We start from the raw sequence: 14,470 nt of genomic DNA, 5'->3' as shown, positions 1-14,470 counted from the left end.
GGGTCTTGCTGCAAGCAAATTGGGATTTTTTAAATGTTTGTTTAGCAGCCACGGCCACATTGTTCTTTCTTCTTTTTCCCTATGCTTCCCTCACCAACTCTAACTCATAGGAAGATAGAAGTCATAAAGGCATCACCCTCTATCATATGCCTGGTTGCATTCCTTCTCTCTGCATGTCAACAGATATCATGTTGAATCACTATAACATCTTTGAGCATCCAATATTTCCTTGGAAGTTTCCCGACGCCTTTGTTATTTAGGATTTTCCTTTTGTGAAATGATACCACATGTTGACACCAAACTGAACAAGTCCCAACTGTTGTAAACACACACTTTAATAATTGTTAAGCCTTTTTTTTTTTATCCCATTCAGCCTAAAGGAGTCTATTTTCCACAGGGCATGTTTGCAGTGTTTGTCAGAGTTAAATGTATGCTTGTCAAACTGCACAGTATTAGTATGTCATGAATTATTGAGGCACCTTAAGACTGCCAAGGGTGCTTCGATCATTGGCAGCGTTGTAATTATTCACACACACACACACACACACACACACACACACACACACACACACACACACACACACACACACACACACACAATAGGAATCTCATTATTCTTATTTTTTATTTTATTTTAGCACAGCTAATGTTACTGCAATGCTGTGAGACCAATCAAAACAGTGACATGATAATCATTCACCATTATGAACAAAACTATGTTACAACTATGGGACCTAGTTTTAGGCTAGAACAATACAACAACATTAATATTCGCTAAAATACATTACTTTCAGCCCATCCCTAAGCAGAATCTCTCTATATATAATCATACATGCTATTCCTCAGACAGCATGTATGCGTTGGCTATAGTATCAAACGTATATATAACCGATGGGGGTCAAAGGAGCAGCTGGAGATAAATTCGAGATGCACTTTTCCTGATTACTGATGGAGGCCCTCTGAGAAAAATGTCCCCATGCTAAATCTATGCCATGTAAGTGCATCAGACATTTCTCATAGTTTAGATTGTACTATCGATGTAAATCCGATCCATGTGGGTCGTCGGGTCCATCTTCCTCTATGAAATATAATTCTATTCTAGGATCCTGCAAGCATCTAAGAATCAGTGAATGACAACATCACATTATTTAAAGCAGTAGGGGCACCATTTGAATTATGGAACTGACAGTGCTTTGGCAAAGGATATTTTGAATTGAGATTATTGTATTGTACTAAATGTAATATAAATCGTTTTATATCGAAGTATGAGATATAAATGAAAGGTAGAAAAAAAAGAGAAATGGCGAGAGGGAGGGATCTTGGATAAAAGGATTTGATTCCATTCCAAACCTCCCCGCCTCCTTTGGAGAGTAACCGCAACCGTAAAATCAACTATTTCTACGGCTAGTCACTGCCAGCCATATCATAGCACTGAAACAATAATACATATATTAAGATTTTTAAAAGTATAACGCAAGATTTGACGAGATTTATATTTGTATTAAATAGCAAGACGTTTTATTACAAGAAGATACAATGCCTTTTACATTGCAAACGCGAAATAAGACGTGGATGCCAGCTATCAACTTGGCTATCGTGGGATTGGTGTTTTTTATCATGGGTAAGCACAACACAAGCGTCTAATGTAACAGCTGGATAGATATCAGAGTTAATAGATACACAGCCACAATTTTACTATCGATGATAAAATTGCACGGTTTCCTTGAGCTGTGTTTGTGTGTGTGTGTGTGTGTGTGTGTGTGTGTGTGTGTGTGTGTGTGTGTGTGTGTGTGTGTGTGTGTGTGCGTGCGTGCGTGCGTGTGTGTGTGTGTGTGTAAAGGGACGAAAGAGGGCTATTCCTGAAATGCTGGACGTTTGTGAAACCTATAATTATTATTAGTCGGGTGGCCTGCGAAGCCGGTGGTCTCTCTGCTACCACTAAAATAACTAGTTGTCTTCATCACATCTCAGCTAAACACTGAGTTCGCGCAACATTACCTAATGCTATCTCATACGTCTGTGAGTCAACGACAAGGGGCAAGGAACAAATACAGTAACGAACGTTGAGTTGTTGTTTTTTTACCCAGAGATGTGCGCAGGAGGCTTAATCAAAACAACAGACTCAAAGCTTGACCTATATCAACAGCACACGCTGCATAGAAACAACAACATGAGGATTTATAATTGCCACTCGCTGTAGGTTGTTATGTGTAGGCCTATTAGTCCTGCGTGACAATAACTCAGACAGGTGCATGTACCCTGATGCAGGTGTGGAGATGACGAATGTGCCGCGTAGCTCCATCATCTCTCCATTAATGCACCGCTTAGCTTGGCTACATTAAAAACAGGCCTGGTCTCTGGTATAAATAGTAGTTTCTTGTTTGTTTCAAACGTGCTATACTGACATAATCCTAGACTGGCTAGCTGCGTTGTCACACAAACTGAATAGCGTGGGTCGAATCATGACTATTTAATCCCTACCGCGATCGTCTGGCCCATGACGTGAAGTGAGCCTCATCTGGGCAGAAGAGGTGGTTTCTATCTCATCGTCTCGCTCGTGTCATCTTTGTCACAGTCATCCGTTTATTTACACTTTATTTAGCCTACTCCATCTGCCGCACAGTATTAGGTCAAAACGGACATGGCTGAGGGCAATGTTCGATTTTTCAACACAGGCCCTGGCTACGCTTCGATGTTCATATGTTTGTAGTGCACCCAAGCGATACAAGCAGTAACGTATGTAGGAGAAAATAGCCTCTATATTTCTATACTGTTATACTATATCACTCTTAGAAAAAAAGGTTCTCTGGGGTTCTTTGTAGCACCATTGAGGTGCAACGAAGTCATTCATAGAACAATTTAATCAAAGTGGTGCTCTTAGGAACTTGTTTCACCAAAAAGGTGATATTTGGAACCTTCTCATCAAAAAGATCACAGGTACATTGGTTAGTGAGATATTACAACATAAAGAACCGATTTATTTTTTAGAAAAGCGAGCTGATAAACGAGCTGATAAACCGAAATACAGTCCTCGTTTATATTTGGAGGCAAAGTACCAACCACCACTCGAAGATATTCAGACTTGACAGGACTTCATAAAACTAGTTCTAAGAGTGCATTGTGCAAGTTACTATTTCCACTGCACAGATATTACACCAGTTCCAACATGTTTGGATCAATTTACGCATGGTACTGTAAGACGAATAAAGGAGACATAAACGTCTGGCCAGTTTTTGGGTCGTTTTCCACTCCTCCTCACTTGAACAGTTATTGCTCACACTTAACATTGCCTATATATACAATCTAGGTACCATTGCCTATATATACAATCTAGGTTAATATATATATATATATATATATAAACCTAGATTGTTATGGCTCACATTGTCTGTAAAATGCAATATGAGTTTACTTACTGGCTGTGACCCCTTAGAATAACTTAGATCTAGCCTATTTAGAGTATTTTCCGACTGCTTTGATGCACATTTGTAAATGACTCCTTTGATGCACAATTTTAACACCCTGCTTTTCTCCAAATCTGAAACAAGCTAGAGTAATGAACTCATTCAGAATCTGTCAAATATCTCACCATCTGCAGGTTTTATTGGAAATATATTTTTGGCTGTCAGGGTCAGAGGCGATTGTAACAGAATGTTAGCTATAAAGTAACTATAAAATGAAAACAACCAACATTCTGAATGGGACGACCATAAGCTGGTCTCTTGATAAATCAGATACAGGTTTGAAAGAAATTATCCTAATTGCAACCAAGAACACCGCATCCTAACACGCAGTACTCCATTGCATGTGTTAATCTGCTGCGAACCACAGAGGCTGTCCTGACATGATCCGTCAGATCGCACAGCAAGACAACACCACGGCGGATGGAACTACATGGCATGCACTTCTGACATAGAGACAGAGCATCTGTGACGTGATTGACAGCCTAAACGCATGCAGAGCCTTTTGACGGACGCGGCTGATTAGGACACTAAAACTGATTATAATGGGAGAGATCTGTTCTTCACCTCGATAATTGTGTGCGGCGCAGGCAATTAGGGTGTGGTGTAAGATGCTGGAAAATCCTCTGTCCATTTTGGAACATGGGAACATTGGGAGCATGTAAAACTCTAAAACAGCTACATATTTTTTGGGAGCTTTGACTTTTTGGATTGAAATCAATACTGAGCCAAGCAGCCAAGCATCCTCTATAGAGACCTATAAATGGTATGAATGATTAGAAAACAGATGTAAGTTTTTTATATCAATGGCTAGTCTATCTACAGTAGAGTGGTCTCTGAGTAATCGAGTTTAATGCAAAATGCATACATTTGTCCCAGGTCTCCCCTACTGGTCACATATTGCAATAGGTGGCCTTGCTGCATTTACGTAACTAGGAACTTATTGTCACACTGTCTGAAGACTGACATCTAAGCTTCGCCACACCCTGACATATGTCTCCTGGCATGCCTAAGCTTTATTACAAAGGAAATATATTGACACAATTCTAATAAAAGGGTTCTTCGGCCTGCCCCTGTGGGATTTCCCACAGAAGAACCCTTTTTGGTTCAATGGAGAACTTTTTCAACAGAGAGATTTCTACATGGCACCAAAAAGGGTTCTCCTAACAGGACACGCCGAAGAACCCTTTTTAGTTCTAGTTAAAGCCCTTTTTCTAAGAGTGTGCAAATGAAAATGATCCTCTGCGGCTCAATTGGTAGAGAATGGAGCTAGCTGTGCTAAGGTTGTGGGTTCGATATGTAATGAAAATGTATGCATTCACTGTACTGTAAGTAGCTTTGGATAAAAGCCAAATGGAATATATTCTATATTATGAAAATGTTAACTGATTATAGCACATCACTCTAATCATTCTGATGATGCGATTGAACATGGCCTGAACATGGCTGGATGGTCCATTCTCTGGTGACAGTCATGGCTTACCAGTCAGTGCAATCTTCCTCACCATTTTAGTAGTCAAGTATACCTAATACTGCACCTCCCATCTTGTTTCACCAGAGGGAGACAGTGCTTTGACTCAATCCAGCTCAGAAACCATGTGCTTAGACTGGTAAGCTGTAACAGGCATAGTACTGTAACAGTACATTGTAGCATTCCTCTCCCATCCCAGTGGAGCCTCGCTGTTTGTGAGTGCACTACTACTACCAAGAGGTCCAGCCTTTTACGGCACAGATGATAGTGCTTGACCAGGAACTACTGTATGGGCCCTGTAGTGTAATCACTTGTTTTGCTATACACTCTCTATGGTAACCCTATCATCCTATCCTATTGTATCCTGTTCTATCCTATCCTATCCCACCAAGTTCCACAGATTATTCATCTTAATCTTAAATGGATGCTGTGTGATGTCATAGAAGCTCATTAATTTGCATACTCTGCATACTAGAGGCAGGGAGGATTAGCATATGTTTGAATGGTAGATATAGTACTTTAAGATATATTAGACGTTAAAGGTTATATTTGAGGGTTTAATTTGTAAGTTGATAACATATTATTATTACACAACAAATATCGCACTCTACATATACACTGATATCACTGTCCGATGTCAACATTATTGATTAGTCTAAGAGTGCATGCAATACTTCCATCCACAAGGGGGCAGGCTATCCCTCACCACAGCTGTTCTACCATGCACAAAAACCCCCAGTGTCAACTGTGGCTATGCAGCAGTTTTGCTCTGAGCTGGCTGCATTGATTTCGCAAGACAGATCATCAATTCTTATTCTCAGGATGATGCCATGAAATAACTTAGTCCCCTTTTTAGAGGTAGAGGCAATAGCTGATTTATCATGGAAGGAAAGATGTTTAGGAGAGATTGAGCTGTATTGCAGACCACTGTGTTTTGAAATATGCCTGTCTGCATCATCCATAATGATATTTGTGTTTTTACAATATTCATATTCTTCATGCTTATCCATAATAACCTAAATATTTCTCAAATATAACCTCCTAAATGCATTTGTAAATAACATGATGCTGACATGAAGTCCCTTAGTGATATGACTACTGAAGCCCCTCCCCACCCTGACAACCCTGGTCATTGGGTATTCAGAGTAATAAAAAAAATAGATACAATATGCACATCCTTACATTTTATACCGGTGCTGGGCCAAAAAAAAGAGTTATCAAATATGAAAGAAAATCCTGCACAAGGAATCTGCTAATCCCAAGTGCTTTATTTACTAAACAACGTTTTGGCCAACCGGTAGCCTTCAATAGGACGATTTTCTTTATTCATTGGTTATTCGAGCCGCAGAGCCTTCACCCAGAAATAAACACTCTGGATTGCAGCCCTGCTAAAGGCCCTAGGGGTCACAAGGGGGGGTCAAGGTCTATGAAGCCTCTTATCCATCCATCCATATACCAATTAGTCAACACCTGCCGTGCCATGTCAGCATGTAGTCCTGGGTTTGAACCTGGGGTGGGCTTCTATTACCAACTTGCACGGTGATAAAAAGGATTCTCAGGGTTAACTGTGTCCCCTACAGTACTGTATTCATCTGGTAGTGAGGCATACGTGCTGCATAAGTAGGCAAATGAAAGAGCTGACAGGTTCATAGCTCAAACTAGTCCTGGAACTAGACCCTAGGCTAGAGCTAGTCCTTGCTCAGAATTCAAATTTTGTATACAACCATAATCTTGATTGGGTGTTGCTCATGAACCAACCCTCTGCCATCTAAACAGTTTGAAAGGATGTCCTCTCAAATTGGAGTGGTGCCATAGCTGCTGATTCCATCACATGAGAGCTACTGTCGATCATATCACCTTTTCCGGGAATGTTACTACGAACTACTATAAGCTAAAACCAACCAATACCTCTTGTTTACCTTTATTTACACTTACAGTATTTCTTCTGACAGTCATGATCAGTCATGACAGTCATCATCTTATAACAAGTCATGTTATAAGAATCAGAAAACGTTATTGTCAAGCACACAATGGTTGCCAGGAATTTGCTTTGGTTTTACATGTTAAAAAGACATACTGTACAGTGCATCACAAAACAACATCACAAGGGACAATAGACACAGTACACACAATATCTATCTCACAATCACAATCACAGTCACAATTAGTAATATTAAACCCTAGTGCATGACATAAAGTGCGTAGATACTAATGCAAGTGCATGTGGAGTGTGTGTGCATGTGTGCAGCACAAGAATCCATAAGCAGCCACCACCTCCCTGTGTGTGTGCATGTCTGTGAGTCTGTGCGTACGTGCATGCATACGTGCGTGCGTGCGTGTGTGCATACCTGCATGCCCCCTTGTGTGTGGACCTGTGTGTGTTGTGTGCCAAAGCGACATGTTAAAAACACAGTGGCAGAGGCAGCGCAGAGCACCTTGTCTTTATCTTCTCGTTTACAATGACCTTGAGCCTTAGAAAAAACAGGAGCGGTGAGAGGAGGGGAGAGGCTTGGGGTGTGCCGAGGGAGCGGAGCAGAGAGGAGAGGAAGGGAGGGAGGGAGAAGGAGGGAGGGAGGGGGCGATACACTGCAGTATTGCAGTATATAAAAGCAGCTTTGACTATGAAGCAGCAGCATTGGGTCATGTTGGGGTCCATCATTACAACAATATGAGTCCCCCTTTGAATACTATACATAATAAATAACGTTGTTGCTATTTAATTGTTTATTAGGGGAGACAGTGGTAGGTTATTACACATAACAAAACAACTGGAGAGTACTGTGAGTTGATTTTACATCCTCGTTATTAGAATTTATCTATGTTGTTAATAGACGTCAGAGGCTCAAAACATTGAGACAAGGACAACGTATCATTTTTCAAGACAGAGAGTATGCTATTCATGTTTTGTTAATTAGGGCCGCTTTGCTGTTTCACATTATCCACAAACAGTGAGTTAAAAGGAGGAAAAAGCGACAATTTCTGAAGGTCTTTTGAAGGTCAAAATACACTCACTGATCACTTTATTAGGAACACTATACTAATACTGGGTAGGGCTTCCCTTTGCTCTCAAAACAGCCTAAATTCTTCGTGGCATTGATTCCACAAGATGTTGGAAACATTCCTTTGAGATTCTGGTCCACGATGACATGATTGCATCACGCAATTCCTGCAGATTTTTCAGGTGCACTTTCAAGCTGTGAATCTCCCGTTTTACCACATCCCAAAGGTTTTCTATTGGATTCAGATCCGGTGACTGGGAAGGCCACTGAAGAACACTGAACTCATTGTCATATTCATGAAACCAATTTGAGACAACTTTTGCTTTGTGACATGGTGCATTATCATGCTGAAAGTAGCCATTAGAAGATGGGTAAATTGTGGCCATGAAGGGATGCACATGCTCAGCAACAATACTCAAATAGGCTGTGGCATTTAAGCGATGATTGATTGGGCCCAAAGTGTGACAAGAAAACATTCCCCACACCATTACACCACCTCCACTATGAGAAGGTGTACAGGTGTTCCTAATAAAGTGTTCAGTGAGTGTAATGTATATGTGGTCAAGAGTATTATTTTAGCAGAAACGTTTGGGGCAGGTTGACTCATGCAGGTTGACTCATTGACTTGAAGGTTGGGTGTCACATGTAATTTGTGGTAGAAACATGTCAGAAATGTATTTAACATGTGAGAATTGATATAAACCATATTATTAAATCAGCTTTGGTTTTAACTCAGATGTTAACAATGTTTTAGGGGAATGTCCATTCCCCTCCTCCTTCAGCCCTACCATTTCCTCACTTCACAACTCTTCAGAGCCCCCCATCATTCTGCCCCCCGACACTACTGCCACAGCCAACGACCCCTCCACCACCACCCACTCCAGCGTCTTTATCACTACGGCTCAGGTGAAGAGAGAACTGGGGAAACTCCTCACCAGGAAGGCTGCGTGACGGTGTGACCCGAGGGTGCTCAAAGACCAGCTGTGTGGAGTACTCCAGTACCTCTTTAACCTGAGCCTCTGTCTGGAAAAGGTCCCACACTATAGCCCGGTAACCCTGACATCCTGCATCATGAAGACCATGACATGGGAAGACTGGTGCTAGCACACATGAGGCCCCTGGTGAGGACATCCTAGTGACTATGTTCCTCGCTTTCCAGAAGCTTTTCCTCTCAGAAAGGTTACTGCTAGGGCCATAGCATATGTTGTCCTGTAGCTGTTCCCACATGTAGGCATTCCCCAAGAAATAGTGACAGATCAAGGAACCAATTTGTTATCTAAGTTGCTAAAACAGGTGTACTTAGGTATTAAGGGTTTTAGGACCAATCCCTTCCACCCACAGACAGACGGTCTAGTGGAAAGGTACAACCAGTCGTTGAAATCCATGTTGAAGAAGTTTGTGTCGAGGGAAAAGGACTGGGACCATTGGCTGCCTTACCTGTTGTTCTCTTACAGAGAGGTTCCCCAAGCATCCACTGGATACACACCTTTCAAACTCCTGGAGGAAAGACAGGTCAGAGGATCCCTAGACATCCTCAGAGACACCTTGGACAAGCCAAAGCCCCCAGAGCCTATAAAGTCCACTGAAAAATGGGTTCTGCCACCTATGAAATAGAAATGCCAGAGCGCAGAAACACTAAACAGACTTATCATATCAATCTACTGAAAGAATGATGTCTGAAAGAGATGACCCTATCAATGAGCAGCTGTTTGTCAGTTCATTCAAGGAAGACAAAGACCAAACTGAGCAGTACTTCCCCTCAGAGACTAAACAAACTGTTGCAGACCTCGACCTGTCTAATTTCTCTCCACAGCAGCAGAAGGAATTGGAAGCCATCTCCCCTCATCTTGCCTGTTCTCAAAGAAGTCAGGTAAACCAGATCCCACTCAGAGACCCCACTCCAGTCTGAAAGATCCACCAAATGATGGCACAGTCAGATACTGCATCGCCTTCAGAGGAGACACAACAAGACAACCTCATTGAGCTACTTGGTAAGGCCCAGTACATCAGTACCTTAGACCTATGTAAGGGATACTGGCAGGTGCCCTTAACCCCAGAAGCTAAGCCTTTGATAGCCTGTAGAACGCCCAAAGGCCTATTCCAGTTTACAGTTATGCCATTTGGCCTGCAGGGGCACCAGCAACATTCCAAAGGCTCATGGATAGAGTTCTTGAGGACACACAGTCCTTTGCACATCTGGATGACATTGTCATGTACAGTGAAACCTGGAAGGAGCACATTCAGCACCTTGGAGAGGTCCAGCAGCACCACCGCAAAGCAGGTTTGACAGTCCAGCCCAAGAAGTGTCCCCTGGCTAAGCAAGCAGTCAGATACCTGGGCTATCTTCTAGGCTGTGGAGTGATCCAAGTTCAAGAAGTGCGGGACCCTGATCCCCGCACCAAGTCCCAAGTCAAATCCTTCAATGGGCTCATGTGGGAGAAGAAACATGAGAAAGCCTTCCTTGACATGACAGAGGCTCTTTGCAGAGGCTCTTTGGTGAGTCCAGACTTTGAAAAGCCCTTCACGGTGCAGACCAATGCCTCAGGAGTGGGCCGTCCCGTCCTACTCCAAGTTGAGAGTGAAGACCAGAAGCCAGTGGCCTACGTGAGTAGAAAATTGCATGACAGAGAAACACGGTACTCCGTGGTTGATTTCCTCTCTCGTCATCCAGATGCTGATTTACAAAGCGAAATGCATCCGATAAGTAACAGAAGTTTGTTTTTGCTATGCCTACCTAACAAACTAACGTGCGTCTCACTTCCTGGTTGCCCGGATGGGAGTGAAAGAGAACGCTCGCAGAATGTAGAGTTGGGTGCCAAGTTTAAAACGAAGGGCCTTGTGTTGTGGCTGTTGAATATCGTGTTAAAACGTAAACTGCAGTATAAATATTGAATCATGTAATAGCGCTATATTTCTGACATTGATGTGTAAAACTAATGTTAAAAACCCATTGTAATCATGTTTAAAAGCATTTAAAATCTACTTCCATTTTTGAAGCCTTACCTGTTTCTTACCTGCTTAATGGTACAGTCCAAGTTGGGGACGGTTTCAGGAAGGTATATTGCTGGGCATTTGAGATCAGATTGGAGAGGAGGGTAATAACTTGTTCTGAAGCTGCAGCAACTTTTCCAAAGTTAAACCTAAGTCAAACTTTGTTCATCTACAGATACCTTATGCTACATTTCTGCTCCATTATTTTTGCACTATTTTTTTGTTAATAAATCCACCACCTCTTTTGCACCGGACCTCTAGCATTCCGCTTCCATCCTTCTCCATGCACCACCATCTTCCAAGGTTTATCCAGCACCAACTAGCCACAATCACATCCCTTACCGTTTGAGGTGCTACTGGAAACCTCGCACGCAGCCTCATCTCATCAATCATTTCGATATCATACGTAATGATCTAAGAAACAGATGTTTATGTGTGGGCGGTCATAAAACGTTAAGATTGGCAACGTCACCTGGCAGGGAGATACAAAAGGAAGAATGTCTTGGTCGGTGGTAGGTTGGGGTTGGCAAGCGGGCATATAACCAAGAGTTGCAACATAAATGATGCAAGACTATCAACCTACTATTACTGCTAACCTAACCACTTCAAAGCTATTTCCAACCCTAACCACTCTCAGTTAATGCCCAGCCCTAAACCTTACTTTAAATCTAACTCTTACCGTAACCACTCAAAGTGAATGCCTAATACTGCCTATCTGCCATGCAAGTTGTTCTTAATGTATTTTGGGGAAATGGTGAGGATGGATGAAGAGGTCACACGTAAACATCTGTATGTTTTCTAGGGACATTACTTTATGTACGGTATCATAAAAATGATTAATGAGATCACATTGAGTTTCAAGGTCAGAACTAAGAAATTCGCTGGACAAAAATGTGCATTGCATCAGTTATGAGTAGTATACACATTGTAACCAAGGTATATGACAGCATATTAGCTATCTGATGTGAGACATGGCCATAAAGACTCCCACCCCACACACACAGGCGGGTAAAGACATTGACATAGCGCTGACTCTGCGTGTGTGTGTGCGCGCGCGCGCTTGTGTGTGTTTCTGTGTGCCGCCTTTGCATGTATATTGTGAGATGTCAGCCTATTTGTCCTTCCCTCCCTCCCTCCCTCCCTCCCTCCCTGCCTCTGAGAGCAGGTGCTGTACTGCAGTAACTCCAGAGGACACCTGACTCCAAGAGGAAGGGAGGGGAGGGGAGGACACTTACTGCACCACTACAGCTCACAAACACAGGCACAGAGAGAGCGAGAGAGGGAGAGAGAGAGAGAGAGAGAGGGAGAGAGAGAGAGAGATAGAAAGACATGGATGGAGAGAGGAAAATAAGAAAAATGTGAGAATTTCAAATACACAGGGATAAAAGGCGCAGGACAGGAGAAGAGCAGAGTGAAGATGAGAGAAATGTATTAGGTCAGAGAGAGAGAGAGAGAGAGAGAGAGAGATGGGAGGGTGTGAGGTGAAGAACTAGCTGCTGCTGCTGCTGCTGCAGAGGCCCCCACCGATGAAGAGTGATTGTAGCAGCGGTGGGAACTTGTCCAGCCACACACAACTCTGCTGCAGACTGCAGAGCCGCATGAAAGGAATGGTGCAGAGGCTGAGTTTACACACCCCATCCCATCCCGTCGCTCACATACACAAACACACACGCAGGCAGGCAGGCAGGCAGGCAGGCAGGCAGGCAGGCAGGCAGGCCTCCACCTCTTCTTATTAGGATTATCACACATGCCATTCACCTTTGAGGTATCTTGGAGTTTTTAACTTTGATATATGTTGTGGTCTGCCAAAAAGCCGGTGAAGCCGGGCATTTGGATGGTTCTATTTGGCTCTGGGCGCTCATTTTACAAACAGACTAGCTGCAGCTCTAAAGCTGTGAAATGTCATTCGTCACCGCACGTGGAAAATCGTTTTAAGAAAATAGAATGTATTGCCCAAAATACACATGCTATACTTTGACCTAAATGGAGATTTTCGGACTTGAATCATTGTGCAATAACATTGTGCAGCATCAGGATGTCATAGATACACAACGTAAACATTTCTGATTAAAATAGAACCATTTAAGGTTCTTTAGACTATAAAATAGAACTATCTAAGGTTATTTAGACATATACTGTAAAATGTTATATATCATGATTCAGAAATGGTACCATACGTGGTTCTAGGGGTGCCTTATACTGTATGTATCAAAGCATAGAACCTTTTTTGGTTCCATATAGAACTCTTAGTTCTAACAGTGTACCCTCCCACAGCCACGCCTTCGTCCAGTATGGATGTTCTGGTCCATCACCAAATCAACGCCCTCAACGGCACCATGGTGAAGATCTCCTGTATCTTCACTTCCTGCTACAAGATGGACGTCAACAAGTTTGCAATGAACTGGACCTACCAGGAGACACTCAACGACACCGAAGAGATGGTGAGAGAGATGTGACTGACTGTGCTCTATATCCAACCTCTGTCTTCCTACCTTGGTTGGTCTCAAAGTTCTGCACCTTGACACTGTTTTAATACACTGGGAGTAAGTAAGCATCCCCCCTTCTTTCCCGCCCTCAATCTCCAAAACAACAGAGAACGCTATGCTATCTTGTCCAGTACCAACTCCTACCCTCTCACCCTTAACACACTTCGGTAGATCCGAAAAGATGAAACAGATGTAAGCAAGGTCGCCGTAGCTCCATCTTACCCTCCTCCTCTTGACCACATCTTACTTGCTTACCTTCAAATCATCGTCAGATCTACATAAGCTTTTAGGACGTAGCCACTTGGGGTTGACCCTGGACAGGGCCTTTTTGCCCCTCAACCTCACTCTCTCCTCATATTCTCTATTTTAACCTCAATTGTAATAACTTTTTTTTACCTCACACTCTGTAGGGGAACACTTTGAACCATTTTGGATTCAATTTAGAACCCTCTTGTAAACATGGAACCCAAAAGGGTTCTACTATATGAAACCCTAAATGTTTCTTCAAAGGCTTCCCCTACAGGGACAAATGAAGAACTAGAAGCTTTTTTTCTAAGAGTGCTCTCTCTCTCTCTCTCTCTCTCTCTCTCTCTCTCTCTCTCTCTCTCTCTCTCACTCTCCGTGTGTGTGCTCTCCTCTAGTTCATGACTTATAAGAAGGGGATGATGCCACTGCGGACCGACAGGTTCGGTGACCGGGTGGTGTTCGCCGGGAACCTGGAAAAGAACGACCTCTCCATTACCCTCTCAGACGTCCAGCTGTCGGACAAGGGCATCTACAACTGCTATGTCCGCAACCCCCCTGACCGCATCCAGGGCCAGGGAATCATCAACTTCTTTGTTGTCACAGAACGTAAGGGGAACCAAGTAGCTGTTTGTTCATTCATCCATCAGTTTGTTCATCCATCCATCCAACCCATCCCTCCACTCCTCCTAAAGCCTGGTTCTGAAGCCTGTGTGTGTGTGCCCTTTTTTCCCCTTGGCCTGCCTTCAGCCCTGAAGAAGATGAGTCAGCACTATTCAGCTTTTTACTTATTGATGATTCCGGTCCAGCTCACCTGGA

The 14,470-nt window shown here is 42.9% G+C and overlaps 1 protein-coding gene across 1 annotated transcript in view; it reads left to right on the top strand.

The window, feature by feature from the left end:
• Window positions 1-1,536: 1,536 nt before the first annotated feature.
• The window catches only part of scn2b (sodium channel, voltage-gated, type II, beta), a gene marked incomplete at both ends in the record, with an annotated part of 13,751 nt that continues 817 nt past the window's right edge, over window positions 1,537-14,470 (top strand). The window contains 3 exons of the mRNA XM_083666979.1: window positions 1,537-1,621; window positions 13,197-13,363; window positions 14,050-14,260. Of these exons, the coding sequence (XP_083523105.1) occupies window positions 1,537-1,621; window positions 13,197-13,363; window positions 14,050-14,260 (463 nt within the window). The remainder of the gene's footprint in view (window positions 1,622-13,196; window positions 13,364-14,049; window positions 14,261-14,470) is intronic.

Source organism: Argentina silus (genome assembly GCF_951799395.1).
Source record: "Argentina silus genome assembly, chromosome: 3".
Taxonomy (NCBI): Eukaryota; Metazoa; Chordata; class Actinopteri; order Argentiniformes; family Argentinidae; genus Argentina; species Argentina silus.
The sequence above is the reverse complement of the archived record's forward strand: the minus strand, read 5'-3'. Positions and strand labels throughout refer to the sequence as shown.